Below are 22,274 nucleotides of genomic sequence, written 5' to 3' on the forward strand. Positions count from 1 at the left end.
TTTGCTCACTTTCTGTTTCCTGGGCCCTAGGTCTCCTAATATGTTCCTCTTACTAGCCCTCACTAGTGTTAAGCATTATGTTAAGCCCATCACACATATTAGTATTTAATACTAATAATAACCCTGTAAAATATGTACAACTATCCCCATTCTATTGATAATCAGGCAGAGACAAAGAAAAGTGAAGTGATTTTCCCAAATTACACAAAAACTATGTGGCGGAATTAAGATTCAAACTCCAGGCCTAGGGCTAGACTGAGTGTCTCAAAAAGCAGCTCACTGAGGGTGTAAGCTCGGGCACATGAACTCTTCAGCCACAGCACTGTCAGCGATCATCGAAACTAGGCTTTTATTCTATAAGTACTTTCTGAATTAAAGAGGAATTTGGAAGTATAAATGGGATAAGCTCCACATAAATCAAAATAACACTAAAATTCTAGTGCAAAACTAAATTAAAAGCATGAATAAAAGAAAAATTGTGAGATAGCACAGCAGGAACTAAGGCTGCACCAACTGTAACCAATAAAATACTATGAGAGTAGCTAGGAAGGAAATCTATGGCACAGCAATTATTAGAATATATCAGAGATACCTCCCAAAATCTAGTAAGCAAGGTCTAAAGCGTCCACAAATTCAATAATTTTATCTAAATGCTTCTATGTGGTTCTCAGAAGCTCAAGTAATAAAACACATGAATGCAAACTAACGAGGGGTAACCAAACATTAGAAGTTATGCTGCTGCAACCCTCCAAAGGGGCCTTCATGATATGCTGCTCCTTTAGGAGTGTGGGACCAAGTTTTAAAAAAGATCACATGGAAATAATTTTTTAATCGTGTACAACATTTTATAAACATGAACAGGAATAATTTATATCCAACTAAAATATTAGAATATGAGATTGAACACTTTTAAAACTATGCCTTTCTTCTGTCTTCTGAAAGGACTTTCAGAAGTGGAAATTTTAACATCATATCTATGTTACACATAGCAGAGAAGAAACTGGAAGAAATTAAGTATTCTAGGCCAGAATGTTCCTATTTAGAAGACACATTTAGATACAACCACTGCTGGATGTGTGTAGTTTATTCAGCATTACTGTGCATAAAATCTACAAACGTTAAGTCCTTATTTGAAACATCTGGTCATTTTAGATGTTTAGAAGTGCACAAAGTATGTTAAAAACAGAGGTACTAAATAAAACACTTTATAGATATTTTTAAAAACTGACTTTTTTTCTGTGCTTCTTATTAAAATAATGAGACAACTGCAAAAAAATAAATAGAACTGGCTGTTGTGAGGACATAATTCTCTCAACAAAAGGGTTTCACAGATGCTAAGTATTAAAGCTTCTTGGACCACCTGGTAGTTAAACTTTAAAAGACTTGAAGCCAGGCATGATGGCACATATTTATAATCCTAGTGACTAGGGAGGCTAAGGCAGAAGGATCAAAAGTTTAAGACCAGCCTTGGCAAATTAAACTTAGCAAGACATGGAGATACAGCTCCATTGTGGGGTGCCAATGGGTTCAAATCCTAGCACCATAAGAGATTTAAGGGGGGGAAAAAGTTTACCTAACAACAAAAAAGACAGACACATGTTTTTTCCCCTAGTACTATGAATTGAACCCAGCAGTGCTTAACACTGAACTACATCCTAGCCCTTTCCTTTAATTCTTTAAATTTTCAGACAGGGTCTTGTTAGATTGCTGAGGCTGGCCTCAGACTTGTGACCCTCTTGCCTCAGCCTCCCAAGTAGCTGGGATTATAGGTGTGCACCACCAAGCCCAGCAAAGACATATTCTTTACACTTGTATTCATGTTATAGCAGCTCTTGTTCCAAATTACCACTCTTTAAAAAGTGAACCAGCTGGAAGAAGATTACATATTGGTGAGTAAACATGATGTTTGAGATGAGTGGTTCCAAATACAGATATGCAGATTCACCAGGGAGTTATATTCAAAAGATAAATACTTAGCCAGGTGCCTCATGTGCCTGTAATCCCAACTACTTGGGAGGCTGAGACAGGAGTATTCCAAGTTCAAGGCCAGTCTTGGCAACTCAGCAAGAAACTAACTCAAAATTAAAAAAAAAAAAAAAAAAAAAAGGATTGGGGGGAGGCTTTGGATCAGTGGTAAAGCACCCCTGGGTTCAATTCCCAGTACAATAAAAAAAATTCTTTAATAAAAAATAAATAAATGCTTAGATAGCAACCCTGGAAATGATGCTCCAGCAGGTTTAAAGTTATACCTAGAAATACATATTTTTATTAGAGTGACCAGAAATTCTGATGTAGCCATCCTGTCGGCCTGTACCTGAGAACTTCTACACAGACCAGTAGTTATTCAAAAAGAATTTAACTTGACAAATGAAGGCGTTTTGTAGAATTCTAACAGCTAGATAAGATAAACAAAACCACTTTAGTAAAAGCGTAAGTGGAAAAGATAGGGCAAAACCCCCTGATATACCTTGCTTAACAAATACAATTTAAAAACTGAGGACTCAAGATGTAGTCCAGTGGTAGAGTGCTTGCCTAGCATGAACAAGGCAATGGGTTAAGTCCCCCGTACCCCAACCCCAAAAACTAAGCCACACCTTTTCAAATTATATATAAACCACCATAAACAAGTGGTATTTACTCAGAGGATTTCAGAAGGGAAGATCACAACTGCTGAACCAACCAGTCAAAATATTTAACTTACTGTCAAAAGAGCTACTGTCAAGAAAATTGTCATAAGGCTTTCACAGAAACAGTGAGAAAACGTTTTCAAAAATAATGGCCAGTAAGTTTGGGCTTACCTTTGATGGAAATGCAACTTGACATTAGGGATCTCAAAATCTAATTCCTTTGTGCTTCTAAGTGTACTCAGTGAAAATGAAAAGAATGAACTATTATGGGCTGTGGGGGGCGGACTGGTTAACCATGGACTAAACAAAATTAGTTTCTTTCTTTAGACCCTTTATTATGCTAATGAACTGTAACTTGCATAGCTCAATAGAAAATTCTTAGACAATATTCTTAGACAAGGTACCCCTGAATTCTTCAGGGTTGTTCTTTACTCACCAAAATCAGTCAACTGTCTCTACTGTAATAGATGTTTTCAGCATAGTCAGAGAATCTTTTTAGAACCAGTATGCTTAATCTAAAAAAACTAGATAGTCTTAAAACACTTTTAACAATTTAGGCAAGTGCTCTACCACTGAGCTACAACCCCAGCCCTACTTTAAACAATTTAGTTAGGTATCTTAATAAGTCTGGTCTTTCTTGCCAAAGCAAGAGGTCCTTCCCTGAATAATAAAAAAGAGTAATCTGAGGATATTACCTGTAATGGCTCTTGAAGAAAATCACTTTGACTGGAAAGAGTTTGTTCTGTAGATACTGCAGAGAGTAAAATAAACCATTATTGAGGAGGAGAGAAAAGTTACTGCATAGCAATTGGAAAGAAACTAAAGTTTACACTTTACAGCAAAATCGTTAGCTGGAAGAACTAGGTATTAAGTCCATCATGCACTCTTCATTAGTACTTTAAAAAGAGCCAGAGAAACTGGGCACAGTGACACATGCTTGGTATTCCAGCTACTCAGAAGGCTAAAACAAGAGCATCACAAGTTCAAGACCAGCCTGAACGAATTATCAAGACCCTGCCCAAAAATAAAAATAAAAGGGGCTGGGGGTATGTGTTGTATATCAGTGGCGAGAACTCCTGGGTTCCATCCCCACATGCAAAAAAAAAAAAAAAAAAAAAAAAAAAAAAATCAGAGAAGGTGGGGAAGAGCTGAAAATACTAATTTCATCTGTGATACTTTTTCATGGTGATATTTTAAGGTTAAAGGGTTATAAGCATTTCAAGGCTTCTAAAGAAAAGAACTAAGACTTTACAAAACAACCAATAAAACACAGGTTTCAAAATAAGTCTTAGCTGGGTCATCTGTTTAGGTATTTTTCTTGCTGGTTATAATAATATGCTTTTCAAACATGTAGTTTTCATTTTGGTTTCTTGTTAATGTCTATCACAATTGTTAATTACTTTCTACTGATTCTCCTTACTTCACCCTGGAATTGCTGCCCCTATCTTGAGCTGGTGTCTAGTGCCCACTGCAGCTGGAATATGGCTTTGATTATATTCTCCCCTCACCTGACAGAACCTAATATGAACCAAAAAGGCTACCTGTTAAAGCAGCAGACCAGATTTACATTTGGGGTCTATCATTAGTTACTGTGTTAGTCACTGTTCTAAACATCTCTCAGGTGATCTCATAGTTAGGATCCAAAAGCACCAACTCCAGATTTGGAGTCCAAAAGAGTCAAGCAGTTTCTAGTCAGAAATCACTCCAAGAAGAACATAAGATATCGCCAAAAAATCCAGCTATTGGGCATTTCCATTCACCCATCTGAAAACTTGCTCCCAAAATGCAAACAGGTCAGGTAAGCACAGTAATGTCCTAATGGTAATTTATCCTTATATAACTCTGATGGCAGAGGATACAATTAGAATAAATTATTAGAGACATATTTCAGATTAACCCTTATGCTATCTAGAGCAAATGATTTGTAAAGAGATATAACTGTGAGCTCTAAAGGTGTTTGTTCTGAGTTTTTTGTTGTTGTTGTTGGTGGTGGTGTTTTTTTAGTTATACACAGACACAATATCTTTATTTTGTTATTTATTTTTATGTGGTGCTGAGGATCGAACCCAGGGTCTTACATGTGCGAGGCAAGCACTCTATCGCTGAGCCACAACCCAAGCCCTTGTTCTGAGTCTTTAGAATGATTACATACCTACTGGGCTACCTGGAGAAGCTGAAGGCGGCTGTGATGATGGAATTGCACTTGAAGGTTTGTCAAAATCCAGAACAGACTCCTGAAGATAAGATTTTAAATAATGCATAGGGAACAAAGATCATTAATTTAAAAGATATTACCATTAAATTATTCATGGTATTGCCCATAGCTTATTAGCTAAAGCTATAGGTATCTAGCTAATTAACATCTCAAGATGTTCAAAATTCAGCATAAAAAAGAAATTAAGAGTCAAAAATCAACTCTAATGTAACTGCCAAATGTTAAAAACTATGATAGCAATTACAAGGCCTAACTTGGGAAAGACACTCCTGTTTTAAGCATAAGCATCAATCTAGTCTGTACCCCCATTTTTATTATTCCCAAATTAGAGAGGGTCTAATTATTTTACCGCAACCTCCTACTAGCTCATGTTGTTAAAGACTTTAGTGATGAGAACCATTCTCATTTCCTACCTACACTACATATCTTGGTTATCTCAGAGAAATTTCCCCACATTTTGCATACTTAAACTACATACTTGTAGTAAGCATTTTAGTTCTTTTATTTTCAAATAATCCACAGAGGTAATCCATTCCTTAATTTTGTAAATAAGTAGAGGTTTGGAAGTTAAATAACCTGCGTGGATTATATAAGTCTTAAGTGGTAGAACTGAGATTTAAACCCAGGTCTAAATGCAAATCTCAAGATCTTTTTGCTAAACAAAAATACCTTATTTGACTACTTCAGTCCTCAGTAATATCATGCTATTATGAAATTCTGTAAGACTCTGTATCTCATAATTTAGCATTCAACTATTGATATAGCAAAGTTTATAATCTTATACAGCTGGAAATATAAACTCCTCAAAGGCAAAAAATGTCCTATCATTTTCTATATACAGCAGTACCCAACAGAAGACCAAGCATGGAGCAGGTTCTCACAGCCTGAGTGGAACTACTGGTGACCTACAGCGGTAATAAGTACTTGAAGTTTTTTTTATATGTCTAATTCATTTCTTTACTCACAACAAACTTAGGAAGTAGGGAATATTATCTTCATTTTTCAAATAAAGAAACCAAAGCAGAGAATCAAGTAATTTGCCCTCAGAACTAAAGGACAGCAGAGCCAGGACTCTCACTCATTCTGGACTGCAGAATCCACAATTTCCCTGTAATTCTTCAGATCAGAAGTTAACTGCCCCATGAATACCACCAAAGATTCTTTTTTAAAATGGCTCATACTTGCATAAAGTTACAAGTTCCTTGAATCTGGGTCATCAGATCCTGCAGTTTTTCTTTCCTCAATACTGGATCCTTTGGAAGAGCAGAGGAAGAACCTACAGGCTGAGGCATGGGCTTAGGCACCTATAAGACAAACCCACTACGTATAAGAGAAATTCAAAGTCAACAGCCTTATTCAGGATCTCACTATATTTTAATAAAATTAAAACAAACAGCAATGTTCATTTATCAGATTTATTACAAGTAAAGAATTTCTATATAAATGCATTTTCTAAATAATGTAAGCAAACTTTAAATGATTTTCCCTCATTCATGACAACTTTAATGGAGATCTTTCTTTAAAAACCTATTTCTAAAGGGAAGACCTAGAATAACAGAACTTCCTTGTTAAGAGATGTTCACTACTGACAATAGTTATCAGTATGTTCTCTGCACTGAACATACTCTTAACAAGGATACCACTGACAAATCCCAATGATTTTTTTCCCTCTGGGGAAAAAATTACTACTATTACATTAAATATTTTTAAGATGTATCTGATTTCAGAAACACTAAGATACAAATACATATACACAAACACAGGCACCCTAGAACTGAGGAAATACATTATTACATTTTGTTACTTTGGGGCTACTGATGTTTAAAAGGTGATTAGCTAAAATTGCTGTACATTTTGAATTAGACCTAATTTACAATTTATAATTACTCCTTACAGATGTTAGGATGACAGGCTCCATCTGCATCTCTTCCCCAACTTGTAAGTCACCTGAGTGCTTGTCAAAGGTACCAGATAAGCTAATAGACTATAAGTAAATAAATAAAGAACTCTTTCAGGAGAAAAATATGAGCTTTAGTGATTAATTTCATGTTACCTAGTCTTTTGGCTTTGAATTCATTTTGCCCTTGCCTATACCTAGTCATGTTCTAGACAGCTGAAATCACAAGACAGACAAAATCTGCACTACACAGAGTAGTATCCTCTCAGTTACTTAAAAACAAACAAACAAACAAACAAAAACTAAAACTACACTAGAATGCTGTCTATGCTATTAAAGCAAATCACATGTGAGTTCTGACCTTTCCAACTAAGCATGTAACAAACAATGCATTATCACTATTCTGTCATGGAAAAGGTTCAGCATTGCTATACCTAGTCCAATTTCCCATTAGATTTTTTTTTAACAGCTGTCTGGAGGTATTAAATTAGGTTTTTAAATGTTTCTCAAAATAGTTATGACACTGCAGTTACTGTTGTATAATATCAGGTTAATGAAATACAGCTACAAATTTTCTATAGAGAAGATAAAATCAATATTAATACTCCTAGAAAAGAGAGGGAAAGGAGAGCAAAAGATAAGTAACCCAACTCTTTCCATAAGAGAATCGAGCTAGAGGTAGCAGAGGTAGTTAGTTCACTGTTTATAAAATGTAATGCTTGGTTTTTTTCAAGCTAAATGTTTTAAGGTATAAGGCTAAAGACTAATTGGAAAGCCTTGACTAAAATGGCACAGAAGTACAAGAAAGACCACTACACAGAGGCGGAGAACATTGGGAGGATAAGTTCACACTTCTTATAAAGCAAGGTGGTAACAAGTTTGTGTTCACCACAGTAGTGAGCAATTTAGTAACAGGCAACATTAGCATGGGACTGTATCCAAGGATTATTCATTATTAGCCTCATCTTCCTGAAATAGGTTATTTATCATTAACAGAATGAGGCCTTCTTTTTTCAAAACTACAAAATATTTAATGCCTATATTTTCTTATCGCTGGAAATTATTTTGAAACAAAAATACAAAACTAACTCAAACAGGGGCTGGGATTGTGGCTCAGTGGCAGAGCGCTTGCTTCACACATGTGAAGTACTGGGTTCGATCCTCAGCACCACATAAAAATAAATAAAATAAAGGTATTGTGTGTCCATCTACAACTTAAAAAAAAAAAGCCTAACTCAAATAGTTCCCCAAATACCAGGATATCTGTAACCATCATGTATCTCACACTTCTTCTTCATAAAAATTCAGGCTAGTCTGAGTGCTACAAATGAAAAATTACAGAAAAATGTAACTTCTGTCAGAAAAGATCACCCATGTGCCCAGTGGAAAAACTCCACAAATAAAACACAGTGTAACAAGTCTCCCATTCTGTGACAAGTATTTATATTACTCACTTATTCACATTAAGGTCTTGTCTGAAATAGCCACTATCTGATGTCATACTGTACCATTAAAAAGTCAACATTAATATGTATCAAAAAATAAGAGTAGCCGGATACAGTGGCCTACACCTATAATCCCAGTGACTCAGCAGGCTGAGGCAAGAGGATCAAGAGTTCAAACCCAGCCTTAGCAATTTATCGAGGCCCTAAGAAACTCAGCAAAACCATCTTTAATAAAACATAAAAAAAGAGTTGAGGATATGGCTTGGTGGTTAAGTGCCCCTGGGTTCAATACCTGGTACCCACACACACACAAGAAAGACCAAATAAAAAGCAATCAACCTGTATTAATAAATAAATAAGACAAGATTTATGATAAGTATAGTAGACATAATGTGAAGTTGTTCAGATATCACATGAAGTTAGACGCTACTGGAGCCTTACAGTACATAATTAAGTTTAAACGTTCAGTCACAAACTATGTATTACTTATATAAAACTGTCCTAAGTAAATCATTGTTCAGGATTAAAATAAATATATTCCTCAATTTCATTAAGAGAGGTGTTGATAGCTCAGCCACATTGAAATACTATAAATCCACTGTGAATGAGGTTCAAATCTGAATTATGTAACTTATTTTTTGACTCATAGAACCCAATTAATTTTATTTGTTTTATTTTCCTCACATTTGAATTAGAAATAACAACTTCCTTAATTCATTAAGGTTCTATGAAATATATTTGGTAATATGTTAATATAGGTACTTCATATCTTTTCATTAAATATGTGTTGTACCTGGTCAAAAAATTGGCATTAAATCTTAACATTTTATAATTGTAGAAATTTCATCTTCAGTTAGACTCCTAGGAAAAATAACAGATCAACTCATTAAAGAGTTAAGGGTATTCAATTAATTTCACAGGGGGTTTGTTTTTAAAAGAAATTATCATTACTACAATTCCTTATGCCTCCACTGACAGAGCCAATATGCAGATCTACTCACATCTTTGGATTCTGTATTAAACTTCCTGGGCAGGAGCTGGTCATTTGGTATGAGGCCTGCTGTGGCTACTCCCCAGGACTTTGGAGAAATCTGTGATTGTGATGTTAAAGAGTGTTTTTGACTCTCAGCATTGCTTTCCCAAGATTTTGGAGTCCCTGGCTGTTTTGCATCCTGCTCTTCACACATGGTAGTGGACCATGACTTGCTGACATTCTGGTCACTCTGCACAGAAGGTGTCCAGGACTTTGGAGTTTGCTTCTTTGGATCCTGTTCTTTATGCAGCTGAACTGGCCAAGGCTTTGGTGTCTCCTGCTTCTTCTGCTCCTCTTGAATATATCCTGCTTTAGACTTTGGAGTTTCTTGCTTCCACTGGCTGGAAGGTGGTTTGGATTTAGAGATCTCCAGCTGCTTCTGCTCTTCCTGCAAAGTTGACCTGAGTTTTGGAATCTCTTGTTTCCTCTGATCTAAGGAAACTGCAGGCTTTGGTGTCTCCTGTGGCTTAACAGGAGACTCCCAGGACTTGAAGGATTTCTGTTTCTTCTCTTGACCATCTGGTTCAGTAAGCATATCCCAACATTTGGGGAGATTTGGTTTCCTAGCATAATCTGCTTCCCAAGATTGCTCTTCATCTTGTTTGCCTGAATAATCCACTTCAGTCATATAGCGTCTGTTAAGAAACTGAACCAGAGAAATAATGTGCTTGAGTCATAAATTTATTTAAGACCTTGAAAGCAATGTTCAAATCTACTAGTATTCCCATATCCACTGGTCTGAACCATCATGCTGATATGAAATTTCTGTCCTTATCTTACTTAAAAAGACTGGCCTACTTCTTTGTTCACTCCTTTTTCCTCAATTAACAGAAATATAAACTTTGATATTCCAAAAGCAGCTATTTATGTTTGACTCACTTATTATTGGCAAGAACAGGGCCAGGGTTGTGGTTTGGTGGTAGAGCGCTTGCCTAGCATGCATGAGGCACTGGGTTCAATCCCCAACGCCACATAAAAATAAACAAATGAGGGTACTGTGTCCATCCACAACCAAAAAAAAAAAAAGATTGGTAAGAACTACCCATTGTGGTGCCACAACTGTTTGATTTAGGCCCTTTAACCAAAGCTATTTCACCTCTGCCAGCCTTAGGACCCTTCTACCTACTTGACTCCCTTAATTTAAATAGTTCATATAAGAAAACCTGCTTAGCTCTATTTCCTGTATTACCAGCCTTTTCTTTTATTTCCTTCATATATCAATTATACTATGTTTTCTTCTCTCACTCTTTTTGGCCCACAAATTTCAATGTCACATCTAAAAGAGGGAAAAAAATATACCCTTTTCTGCTAACAATGTGAGTAAATTCTGGAGAGAGCATAATACCATACATCTTTAAATTCTAACACAAGAATAAAAACATCAATAACAGTTAACAGCACTAATTGTGTGTCAGGCCAAATTCTAAGTAATTTAACTCCTTTGATCCTCACAATAACCCCATGAGGCAAACATTATTATTATCCATATTTTACATACGAGGATAACGGACACAGCTGGGCCAACAATCTTACCCAAGTCACTAAGCTAATAATCCGCAGAGCTAGGATTCAAGCTCAGGCTGTCTGGCTCCAGAGCCTCAGCTCACAACTACAACACTATACAAAAGTCTGAAAAAACAGCATCAGCAAATGATCTTTCAGTCTCTTACCTCCTGTGGTTGTATCTCTGGCTGTGCAAGTTCCATGAGAGACTCTGGGAAGATAAAAGAATGTTAAATAAATACTAAATAAGAATATTAAATAAATACTAAGTAATTCTAAGTTTTTAAACTTATTATAACTGTAATTCATTCCAGCAACATATTTCAGAGGACTTCAGAAGAACAACAGAAAAAGAATAGTACAATTAAGTACATTCATTGTACGAATGATTCTAACTATTGCTTTATTGGTCAAAAGCATGTGGAGGGGCTGGGAATGTAGCTCGGTGGTAGAATGCTTGCCTAGTATACGTAATGCCTGGGTCGAACCACACACACACACACACAGCAGCGGGTGGTTTCTAACTAAAGCTAGTGGCTCTCCTATATAAAGCATTCTGTTAAAGTCAAGTTGCAGCTAAAAATTTATTTCTGATTGAAAATAATACTGTCTCCTCCTACCCAAAATACAGCTTTATTTAAATTGGAATTATAGTTCAGGTCTTATGTGATAAAAATTAGTCATCTCAGCTTTGAAAAAGAGCCCTTAAAGACCTCTTCCAAGTCAGTTTAAGGTCAGGAAGGAAGCGAAAAAAGAGAGATACTGAAACACTGGTCTTAGAAGTAAGGAGAAGTAAACTTTGAAAATAACTTTACTCTTACTGGTAGGCACCAGAACCCTACCTGGACTACCTCCTTGAAAGAGACTTTAATAAATTCAACCTCAACAAACAAAAACAAATTTCTTCTTGAAAATCTTTCTTTCTCAGGAAAATAATTTGAGAAGTATATTGTCTTTCTTAATTTTGGCAATTTTGTTCCTAAATCAGTATTTTGATTTTAGATTATTTAAATTTTCATTCTACCTCAGTATTGGATTCTACTATAACTTATATTTATGGCACAATTTTAAGCAGAATTATCCTACTAGTAATTTAACTGAGAGGTTAAACCAATATATTCTCTTGGAACAAAATATAACCTAATGTTTCTCTTAAGGTTTGCTCTATAAATCATGGCAACAAAGGCTGGAGATGTTTTCTAAACTCAGGCTTACCTGGAGAAAAGAATTCTATACATAAAGAATCAAATGAATTAAAATAAGACAAATCATTTAAAAAAAAATTTTTTTTTTTAAATGCAGTGTTAAGAAACCAATAAAGAGGGGCTGGGGCTGGGGCTCAGCGGTAGAGCGCTCACCTAGCACATGCGAGGCACTGGGTTTGATCCTCAGTACCACATATAAATAAATAAATAAAGATATTATGTCCAACTAGACAAAAAAAATTATATATATATATATATATGTGTGTGTGTGTGTGTATATATATTTATATATAAACCATTATATATATAATATGTGTATATATGTATATAATATATATATAAACCAATAAACAATTCCAGAGATTTTTAACAAACCTGACTCTCTGATAGATTCAGTCTTCAATAATTGATTTTTCTTTTCTGATTGTATTAGAATTTCTTCCTCCAAGGATACTTCTTTTTCCTTAGCATTTTTGGGAACAGGGATGCTTTCGAAATAACCTGAGTTCAGCAATTTAGACAGTAGATCTTTCATGTGTTTGTCTAAGAAAGAGTTAATTAGGACTTAGTTATCACATAACCTAATAGTTCATTGAAAATTATGAGGAATAGGAATCCTAATTTTACCCAAGTTACAGTACATCATTACAAAAGTTAACATAGAGATACTCAAAGAATTAGTCCAATAAAAAGTAATAAGCAGCCCATCTCTATTTTATGCTGAATCAATATAATTGTTAAAGATTAGAATCTCAAAGTTCAGCAAATTACTAAAGTTTCTCTGGGCCTCCATTTCCACCATATGAAAAATGACTTAAAATTAGAGATCCTAATCAGACTCTACTGTCACAAATGCACACATTCCCTGAACTGAGAGACAAGTCCATTTGCCCGCCAAGATATCGCAACTAGCAACTGCTTTGTGTTCCCCATTAAGGCTTTGGAGAAGTAAAAGACAGTTCCTCAAAAATAAGCAATGTAAAACCATAATTGGACGATCTCTTAATGAAAATATAAAATTCCATAATTAAGATTTTACTGTTATGTTGTAGCACATCACATTAATCATATGATAAAGTTGCCCACTACAAATAGGTCTAAAGAATATTTCATTTTAAATATCCAATAGAAAAATAATTCCCAAACTAAGCAGAGTTCCTATGCTTGATCTGGGTCTATTATTCCTTTCATAGAAGAACTATGACATAGATTTTGTCTTTTTCTTTTTTCATCAGCTTTGAGATATAGCTTACAAACAACAAAATTCACCTATCTTAAGTACAGTTTTACCAAATATATAGTCATGTTACCACCCTTTAGAACCATGATATAAAGCATTTTCATAAACCCAAAAAATTCCTTATGCCCCTTTTGCAATTACTCCCCTTCCCCAACCTCCAGCAACCAACAGCCTATCTAATTATGTCTTTCCTAGAATTTCATAAAAATGAACTCATATAATGTGTACCCATTTATTGTCTGGCTTCATTCACTAAGCATAATTATTTTGAGATTCATCTATATTTCACATATGAATAGTTCATTCCCTTTAATTGCTGAGTGGATTCCACTGTATAGATATTTTGTTTATTTTTTTTTTAATATTTATTTTTTAGCTTTCAGCGGACACAACATCTTTATTTGTATGTGGTGCTGAGGATCGAAACCAGGCCGCACGCATGCCAGGCGAGCACACTACCACTTGAGCCACATCCCCAGCCCCTAGATATTTTGTTTATTGATTTATCAGCTGATGAACATCTAGGCTGAGGGATTATTATGAATAAAGCTAGCATAAGCATTTATGCACAAATACTCATATGAACATAAGGTTTTCATTCATCTTGGGTATTAGAAGTATCAATGTTTGGTCATACAGTAAGTGCAACCCACTTTTGCCCAGGCTGGCCTTGAACTCCCACACTGAAGCATTCCTCCTACCTCAGCCTCATGAGTAGCCAGGAATACAGGTGCATGACACCACACCCCACTCAAGAAATAAATTTTTAATTGTGACTTAAACTTCGAGTTAGAAATCTTAATAATTATACGTACTTGGATTTTTTTTTAAAAAGGGAAGCAATTAACTTAAATGTTAAGCAATTAACAAAAATGTCTATTAGCTTCCAGTAAGTTTTCATTATTCTGAGCCAGTATAAAAAGCTATGTCCTGCCAGGTATAGTGGCCACAGCAACTTGGAAAGCAGAGGCAAGTTCAAGGAGGACTGCAAGTTCAAAGCCAGCTTTAGCAACTTAGTGAGGCCCTAAGCAACTTAGTGAGTTGTTTTATTTCTCAAAATAAAAAATACAAAGGGTTGAGGATGTAGCTCAGTGGTTAAATATCCTTGATTTGGGGGGGCGGGGGGGAACTACATACATATGTACATCACATGTATCCATTTGTGCTTGTTCATTTGACCAATAGATATTTAGGAAGCCAAAAGGAATCACTCCCTCTCCAGATAATTTTCAAATCAATAAAAAACAGTGCTTCAACAGACTAACCAAACCATTCATATTTTCTTATGCCAATCTGGTAGATAAATCCATGCATTACTAATGTCAAGGTTTTAAGATTTTTAAATAGAACAGGTACTTCCACTCAGAATAGAGAACTGAACCCCAAAATAATCAAGCTAGTATTGAAGCAAGCACTATTACTTAACTTTTATTCTCAAATCACATTGCTTTGCCACTTCAAACTTTTCCCTTAGTTCCACTTTAGTAAGACTACATAACAGCTGCTTTTAACAGAACTGAACAAAGGGATTATTTTCTCAATGAATATAATATTGTCAGACATGTAAGTTCTGATGGACTGACACAGCTTAGACCCTCAATATCATACTAAACTTCTAGACATAAAGTTTAGTATTTACTGCATAAGTCCAGAGTAGAGAAAACTCACATGTCGTTCCTACCACTGCTTTCTCACTACCTTCCAAAAGGTCCCAAAAGTACAAGGATGACTGTTCCATCTGGTCTTCAACACTGACAAGGAAAAGCAGCAGCAGAACAAAGTGGCTTTAGAAGCACATATGTATATATGTGGAGCAGTACAATTCATGCAGTATAATCCATTAACAGTCAAGACAGTCAAATGTTAATATTGTCCATTTTACTCATTGGAAATGAAAAGTGAAATTTTTATAAAGGGTGAAATTTTAAAAGGGTAAAATTCCCATTTACAGATTTCAAAAATAAGAATTTTTTCTTAAATCAACTAAAAATATTTTACCAAATATGACTATCAAAGAATAGACCAAAAGAATTTAAGACTGCCAACGAGGTATCATTAGTTATAAAGCAAGTTTCATAGATGAAAGAAAAATGAATTGGAGTCAATAAAAGCTGCATTTAACTTTAAAGACAGCAGCTGATTTTTCAAATTACATTTTGCTGACATTTCACATACTTACGTATGTTACATTCCCTGGACCCACCAAAGTGAGAAGGTAGCAATAAGCAATCTAACAGTAATAATGAGGTAAATTATCAACATAGGAATAAAAAGATAAATAGCTATCTACAGGTAATTAAGAGTTTTATTGGGCACCTTCATGATATAAGGCTGATTTCTAGTAACAGATGAAATTTGACTCTCCTTTAACATGACTGACTAACACAAAGTTGGGACAACATGTATTTAACAAAGCAAAAGCATAGAGATATATTTATTAACTGATTTACTCTCTTTAAACAAAAATAGTAAGTGGCTAACTATAAGGAAAAAATTAGCCCAAATTTGTTGATTGTAAAACTTACATTATCAGATCTATGTGTTTGCTCACAGGATAAAAACATGCCAAATAAGTCTCATTTTTAAAGTTCAATGATACTGACAAAGTTAAACTTTATTACCTCTATTTAAGTACAGCAGGAATAAGAAGATAAAGACAAAAAGTTTTCAACTGTCTATAATTAGTATCATGGTTAATAATTGTATGGGGTTAAAACTTGATCAGACATTTTTTAAACATTGTTACAATGAAAAAGCACATTAACACATTCAAACTAACTTTTTTTCTGGACAATCTATCAAACGCCAAAGTTTTCCATGTTTGATCAAATTAATGTTTTCTTCGTTGATATATACTAAAGTGCTATGGGGCTCTTATTTCGGGAAAATTTTTCATTAGCTTACCTCAGACTTTCGTTTCTTTCAGGGCAGGTCAGTTTTGAAAATTTAATGAGGTAGTCAAGTTCTTTTGAAGGCAAATACACTGCACCATTCAAGCCCCCTATGAAGTCTTTTTGTACATGATCCTGTGTCAGATTCTGCAATACATACTGAACTTGAAGTATAGTTCGAAGCTTTTTCTTCTCAGCCTCAAGTTTTAGCATGTGCTCCCTTCTTTGGGCCTTTTTCTGAGCTTTCAGTAGCTGTTAAAATAAATGCTGAATGACAACTCTCCACCACCCACATTAGCTATTCATAGATTATAAGATATAATTCCAAATAGCTGAGATTAGATAATAAATCTTATTGCTTAAGCCATCTCCTTTTCCAGTTAAAGAACACACTGCCAGGTGTGCTGGCCCACACCTATAAACCCAGCAACTCGGGATGCTGAGGTTCAAGGCCAGCCTCAGCAAGGCCCTAAGCAACTTAGTAAGACCCTATCTCAAAACAAATAAGAAGAGCTGAGGACGTAGCTGTGGCTTAGTGATTAAGACCCCTGGGTTCAATACCCATACCAAAAAAGAACTCACTGGTTTGTCTCAGGTAACCAGAGACAAGGGAATCCAAATATCTGACTTCCAACTCCAGGATATACCTGGTGTCTTTAAAAATACCATGATACAAACTAAAATACTAATCACTGATAGCCATACTTATTTCAAGATTTTACTTTTTATATATATATAAATTTTTTTAGATGTTAGTGTACCTTTATTTTATTCATTTATTTATATTCAGTGCTAAGAACCCAGTGCCTCACACATACTAGGCAAGCATTCTACCCCTGAGCCACAACCCCAGCCCCAGATTTTACCTTTTATTATTATGTATATCAAGCCTTTTAAGGCCAAATATTTTAAGAAAAATACTTTAATTTGGGGTTTTCAAAAATCCAAAATCTGAAAGCTCCAAATCTGAAATTTATTGAGCAGCAACATGACAGCATAAACAGAAAATTTCACACCTGACTTCAAGTGACAGTGTGCAGTCATATGAAAAACCAATGACAGCGTATTTCTTCTTATTGGAAACTCAAAAGTCAGGTTACATTTTCCTTATCTTCCAATTGAAGACCAATTTGGAAAGAAAGAATTTATACGAAATAAACCACTCCAAATCGATAGTAGTGAATGACAACTTATTTTCTGAACCATGACTTAGAATAATGAATCCCTCTGACAAGGACAGAGCTCATCTCACAATGACAAAGGCTTTTTCTTTTTCTTTCTTCCCCCGCCCTCCCCGATGCCAAAGGAACAGTAAAGAAATTTTTAAAAATGAAAAATATCAAAAACATAGAGACTATTTATAAGACACGCTCCCCATGGAATCAATTTTTTTTTTAATTTCCTCAATTGTTGAAACATGACCTTTAAAGGAACTTCTAATGCTAAAATCCTGAAACAGTGAAGAGTATTTCATTAAGGAATGCTTAAAACTTTATATTAACTACTAAATACATCAGAAATAAAAGTTTGAGGGGCTGGAGACATAGCTCAGTTGGTAGAGTGCTTACCTCACACACACAAGGCCCTGAGTTCAATTCCCAGCACCACAAAAAATAATAATAAAAATAAAAGTTTGAAAAGTTTGTATTATCAACATAGAGAACTTAACTATTACAAGGCCAGACTTAATTTAATACGAATCACAAATTTTCCATAATAATTTTCATGCGCTCAATAGGAGTACCAACTCTATTTCCTCCTTTATTAAATAATGTTCAACTAACAAGCCTATATTGTGTAAATTTATAGGCATATGTTCAAAAATTATCTTCAATATACTTGTCAAAATTATTCTCAATGATTTCTGTGATTCCACGATGAAATAAAATATTAAATAACCAATGCTTCATTTACGGTGTCCCATATTTCAGGTGCTATTTGTGTTCCCTTGAGATTCCAGAAATCTAAAAAAGTATTAACTATCCTCAATCTTTAATACCAATATAATATCAGCAGAAATTAGAAGGATGATAAACAAACATTGTTATTAGATACTGACATTTCTTCAAGGTGGTTAAACTGATTTCAGGAAAAGAAAAAAAAAAAAAAACATACTCACATCTTGACTTAGTCCAGAAAAGGTTTTCTGAAGCTCCTTGGCAAATTCCAAATTATGTAGCACTTCTTCATATTTCTCTACTGCTTCCTACCACACAGGATAAGAAAACATCAATTCTGTGACCATATAAGTACAAATATGTAAAAATAAATGTTCCTTAAATACGGCAGAGGAGATTTAAGATTTCAGGAACTAGCCATTTACTATATACACATTGAAAAATACTTACCTAAGGAAAAATAACAAGCAATATAAAGTTAAATGTAAAAATTCCACTTTAATGCTAGAAATTCAAGTTTTATACTAGAAATCAGACTCCCTAATTCTACCCTATCTATGAAGTTTAAGGTTAGAGAGGCCTGCAGGTTTTAAGAGCACTGAGCCTATAGGATTTCCCTATAAATATTCATTCATCAATCAAATGTACAGTAGCACAGTAAGCATCACAGAAATCAATGAGCGACCTCAAGACATTTATGATATTGTGGAAAATACATATAAACAATTATTTATTAATAGACAAACAATATCCTATAGGAAATCAAAGGAGCAAGTTTAAGATTTCTCAAATGAACACAATTTATTTTAAAGAATGACTTTATTCATGATAATTTAATTTGAATCTATATGAAAGAAGGGCCAATTGAAACACACACAAAAATTAGAGAAATTGCCAAACCAGATAAAGACAAATAAATTATCAGTAATTAAAATAGTATAGCATTGAACCCCTAGATATTGCCCAAAAGAAATGAAAACATGTCCACAAAAAGATGTATGAATCTATATAACAAAATTACTCTTAATAGCCCAAAATAAAAACAATCTAAATATCCAGCAACTGATAAACAGATAAACAAAATGTGTGTAGCCTTATAGTGGAATACTATACTATACATACTATTACATGGAAAAACATTAGGCTAAGTAAAAGAAGCCAAATGCAAAAGACTTTATTTTATATGAAATGTCCACAAAAGACAAGCTTATAGAAACAGAAACAAATCAGGACACAAAAGGGGACTTCAGGGGGTAAAATATTCTAAAACTGGACTGTAGTGATAATTGCGTAACTCCACAAATTTAGTATAAATCTCTGAATTGTGCAATTGTAATAAGTTTATTTTGTGACACTTATCTTATGCCTCAATAATCTGTTGGGAAAAGTCTGATAATACTAAGTTCCTATGAAGTTATAGAAAACTAATAACTCCTTGTACCATCAATATTAGTAAAAATTGGTACAATAATTTTGGGAGACAGTTTAACATTTGTACCCATGAAGTTAACTATGGGCAAACCTTACAGCTCAATGATATGTATATACCCTAGAAAAAATCTTTCTCCCATGTCTCAATAACATATATACATAAGATTGATGAAAGAACTGTTCAAAATACATCTATTTACAGATTACTATTAAGAAGAGAAAAATATAAAATACAGTTACTTGCATCGATAGAAAAATACTAAATATAGTGAGTGAAAAAGGAAAACTACAGAATATATAGTGTGATACCACTGATTATAAGGTACAAAAAGTAGCTCTCACAGATTTAAGGGCAATAAACAAAAATTAAATTAAAAGTGGGGAGAGAGTTTCAAGATCACAGTTACAGGAAGGAAAAAATACTGGGTAAGAACTTCAGTAGTACTGACAATGTATTATTCCAGTTGAGAGGTGGTTCTGCTGCTTGCTTTATTATGCATTATAACTCTGATGCAACACTTTGTTTGGACCATGTTTCATAATAGAAAAGATAACGTGGCCTCCCATCTATAGAAACATGAATGGGCAGATAATAAAACCATAGCATATAATTCTCAGAGGGACATAAATCTAGAAAGGAATACTTCAAATCCATTCCCAAATGGTATTAGCTTTGAGCCACCTGACTTCCCATCACCCAATGTACACCAGTCCTTTCCTTACAGAGTAGAAGAAATTCTCTCCACCTGTGCCTTGGATCATATTTAATTCTACTTTCAAAGAAATCCGTACTGTGATTCTCTCTTTAGAGTTTTCTAACAGAGTTTCTCCCTCTCTGTTGATGCTTTAAATCAGCATTTAAAAAGTCCACGTCATGGGCTGGGGATATAGCTCAGTTGGTAGAATGCTTGCCTCACGTGCACAAGTCCCTGAGTTCAATCCTCAGCACAAAAAAAAAAAAAAAAAGTTCAAGTCATCCCCAAATAAGAAAAATTTAAAGTTTCTCTCTGGCAACTACTTCTTTCCAGTCTCAGACAAATTTCCAAACTGATGATCTCTATTTCCTTTTCAGACCTCATCAGCCTAGATTCTGCTTCTACCATTCCACTAGACCAGTTCTAATTGAAGTCGGCGATGTCAATCCCATTCTTTAAAGCTCTGGTTTGGGTCTTTTATGATTCTCATTTGATTGATTTCTCAGCAGCCTTCAACAAAAAGGCACTCTCCTGCTTTATAAACACCTTGCTTCTCATATAATAAACTTCTATTTTTTCCCATTTACCAGCTGCTTATTTGCCAACAATATTTCCATTAACTTCTCTCACTTCAGTTTGGAGTACCTGTAAGATAGGCATAAGACCTACTGCACATAGATGCTGTAGAATTTAAATGACTTAGTACTTATAAAACACACAAAATGATGCATGAGCCCTAATAAGTTCACTGTATCTTAAGCTATTATCCAAACATGAAATGTCAGATCCTCAGGACTCTGTTCTCAGTATCTATTCTGCTTTCTATAATCCTGCCCAAGATAGTCTCATCTTCTCTTATGGTTCTATTAGCAGCCATATAGGTGATAAATCTCTAGACTAAACTTTATGCTCCAGGTCATATACTTTTAAATACATACATACCCCATGATATCTCATAAGCACATTAAAATCAGAGGTTAGGGCCAAAATTGGTTTCAGGCTTTCCCAGTTGGATAGCTGGCAAAACCATTTAATGAGCTTGGAAATACCAGGGGAAGGTTTTTGTTTTGCGAGGATGAGGTATAAAAAAAGAGATCAATTTTGTACTGAGATTTCTGTTTCACAACAAGGACACAAGAGACAATAGGACTAAAGTCCCAAGAAAAGGCTAATAGTTAGAAAAATAATGGACAGTTCAAGTGGCCTACCTTGATTAGGCAAATAAAAGAGGAATGATGAAGGAAAGAAGATTCTATATTATTTTTTTCCTTTTTGTGTGGTACTGGGAATTGAATGCAGGGATACTTAACCACTGATATAGATATACCCTTAGCCCTTTTTTTCCCCTTATTTTGAGACAGAGTCTTACTAAGATAGGCAGGCTGAACTCAAACTTGCAATCCTCCCACCTCTGCCTCCCAAATCACTGGGACTACAGGCATGGACCACTGTGTCCAGAAGATTGCACATTATTTAATGTGCTTATCAGTAGGTGCATTAATTACAACACAGGATCAGAGTTTAGCGGTAAGAGAAACCAAATCCTAATTCTTCAATGGCAAAAACTTCTGTAGAACCAAAGAACTCACTTGTAACTTGGTTCTCCATTTCAAATCTATATCTGAACTAAAACATGTAGTTTTAAATGGGACTCTAAAATCAACTCAATTAAGACATTATCTTTGCCAGGCATCATGGCACATACCTGCAATCCCAGTGATTTGTATAGCTGAGGCAGGAGCATCACAAGTTCAGGCCAGCCTCAGTAACTTAAATACCCTATCTCAAAATAAAATAGGGCTGTTAGTGGTTGTGTGGGGTGGTGATGATGTAGGTCAGTGGTAGAGTGCCCAATACAGACAAAAAAAAAAAAAAAAAGAAAAGTTGCCACTTCAAAGTGGATAAAAGAGCCATACAGACAAAATAAAACTTTATTTACAATATTACCAATGTCTGTTGGGTTAAAGAAGAAAATCAAACTAAAATTATCAAATTTCTCACAATTAAAAATACAATATCAATACCTAACACCACTAAAGCAGTGCTTGATGGAAAAATCACACTCAAGGAATTTTTACAAATAAAATTTTTATGTTAGAAAAAGTAGCAAACAAATCAAAAGAGAAAAGAAAAGGCAAAAAGTGAAATTTAAAACAAAAATTCAAAAACTAATTCTTAAGGAAAAAAAAAGTAT

The 22,274-nt window shown here is 34.6% G+C and overlaps 1 protein-coding gene across 14 annotated transcripts in view; it reads right to left on the reverse strand.

The window, feature by feature from the left end:
- Positions 1-22,274, reverse strand: part of Caprin2 (caprin family member 2) — a 47,705-nt gene that overhangs the window by 18,310 nt on the left and 7,121 nt on the right. For 12 of the 14 annotated variants that reach the window (XM_046436186.2, XM_058576425.1, XM_046436185.2 and 9 more), the window contains 9 exons: positions 18,176-18,262; positions 16,070-16,308; positions 14,834-14,916; positions 12,301-12,468; positions 10,888-10,931; positions 9,186-9,863; positions 6,024-6,146; positions 4,780-4,861; positions 3,323-3,378 (listed from right to left, as the gene is read on the reverse strand). In XM_046436186.2, coding sequence (XP_046292142.1) covers positions 3,323-3,378; positions 4,780-4,861; positions 6,024-6,146; positions 9,186-9,863; positions 10,888-10,931; positions 12,301-12,468; positions 14,834-14,916; positions 16,070-16,308; positions 18,176-18,262 — 1,560 coding nt within the window. Of the gene's footprint in view, positions 1-3,322; positions 3,379-4,779; positions 4,862-6,023; positions 6,147-9,185; positions 9,864-10,887; positions 10,932-12,300; positions 12,469-14,833; positions 14,917-16,069; positions 16,309-18,175; positions 18,263-22,274 lie in introns of those variants that run through there. The other 2 variants (XM_046436196.2, XM_046436197.2) reach the window with 2 other exon arrangements.

Source organism: Marmota monax, unplaced genomic scaffold, assembly GCF_021218885.2.
Source record: "Marmota monax isolate L192 unplaced genomic scaffold, Marmota_monax_Labrador192_F-V1.1 WCK01_AAM20220418_F8-fsc00012, whole genome shotgun sequence".
Classification (NCBI taxonomy): domain Eukaryota; kingdom Metazoa; phylum Chordata; class Mammalia; order Rodentia; family Sciuridae; genus Marmota; species Marmota monax.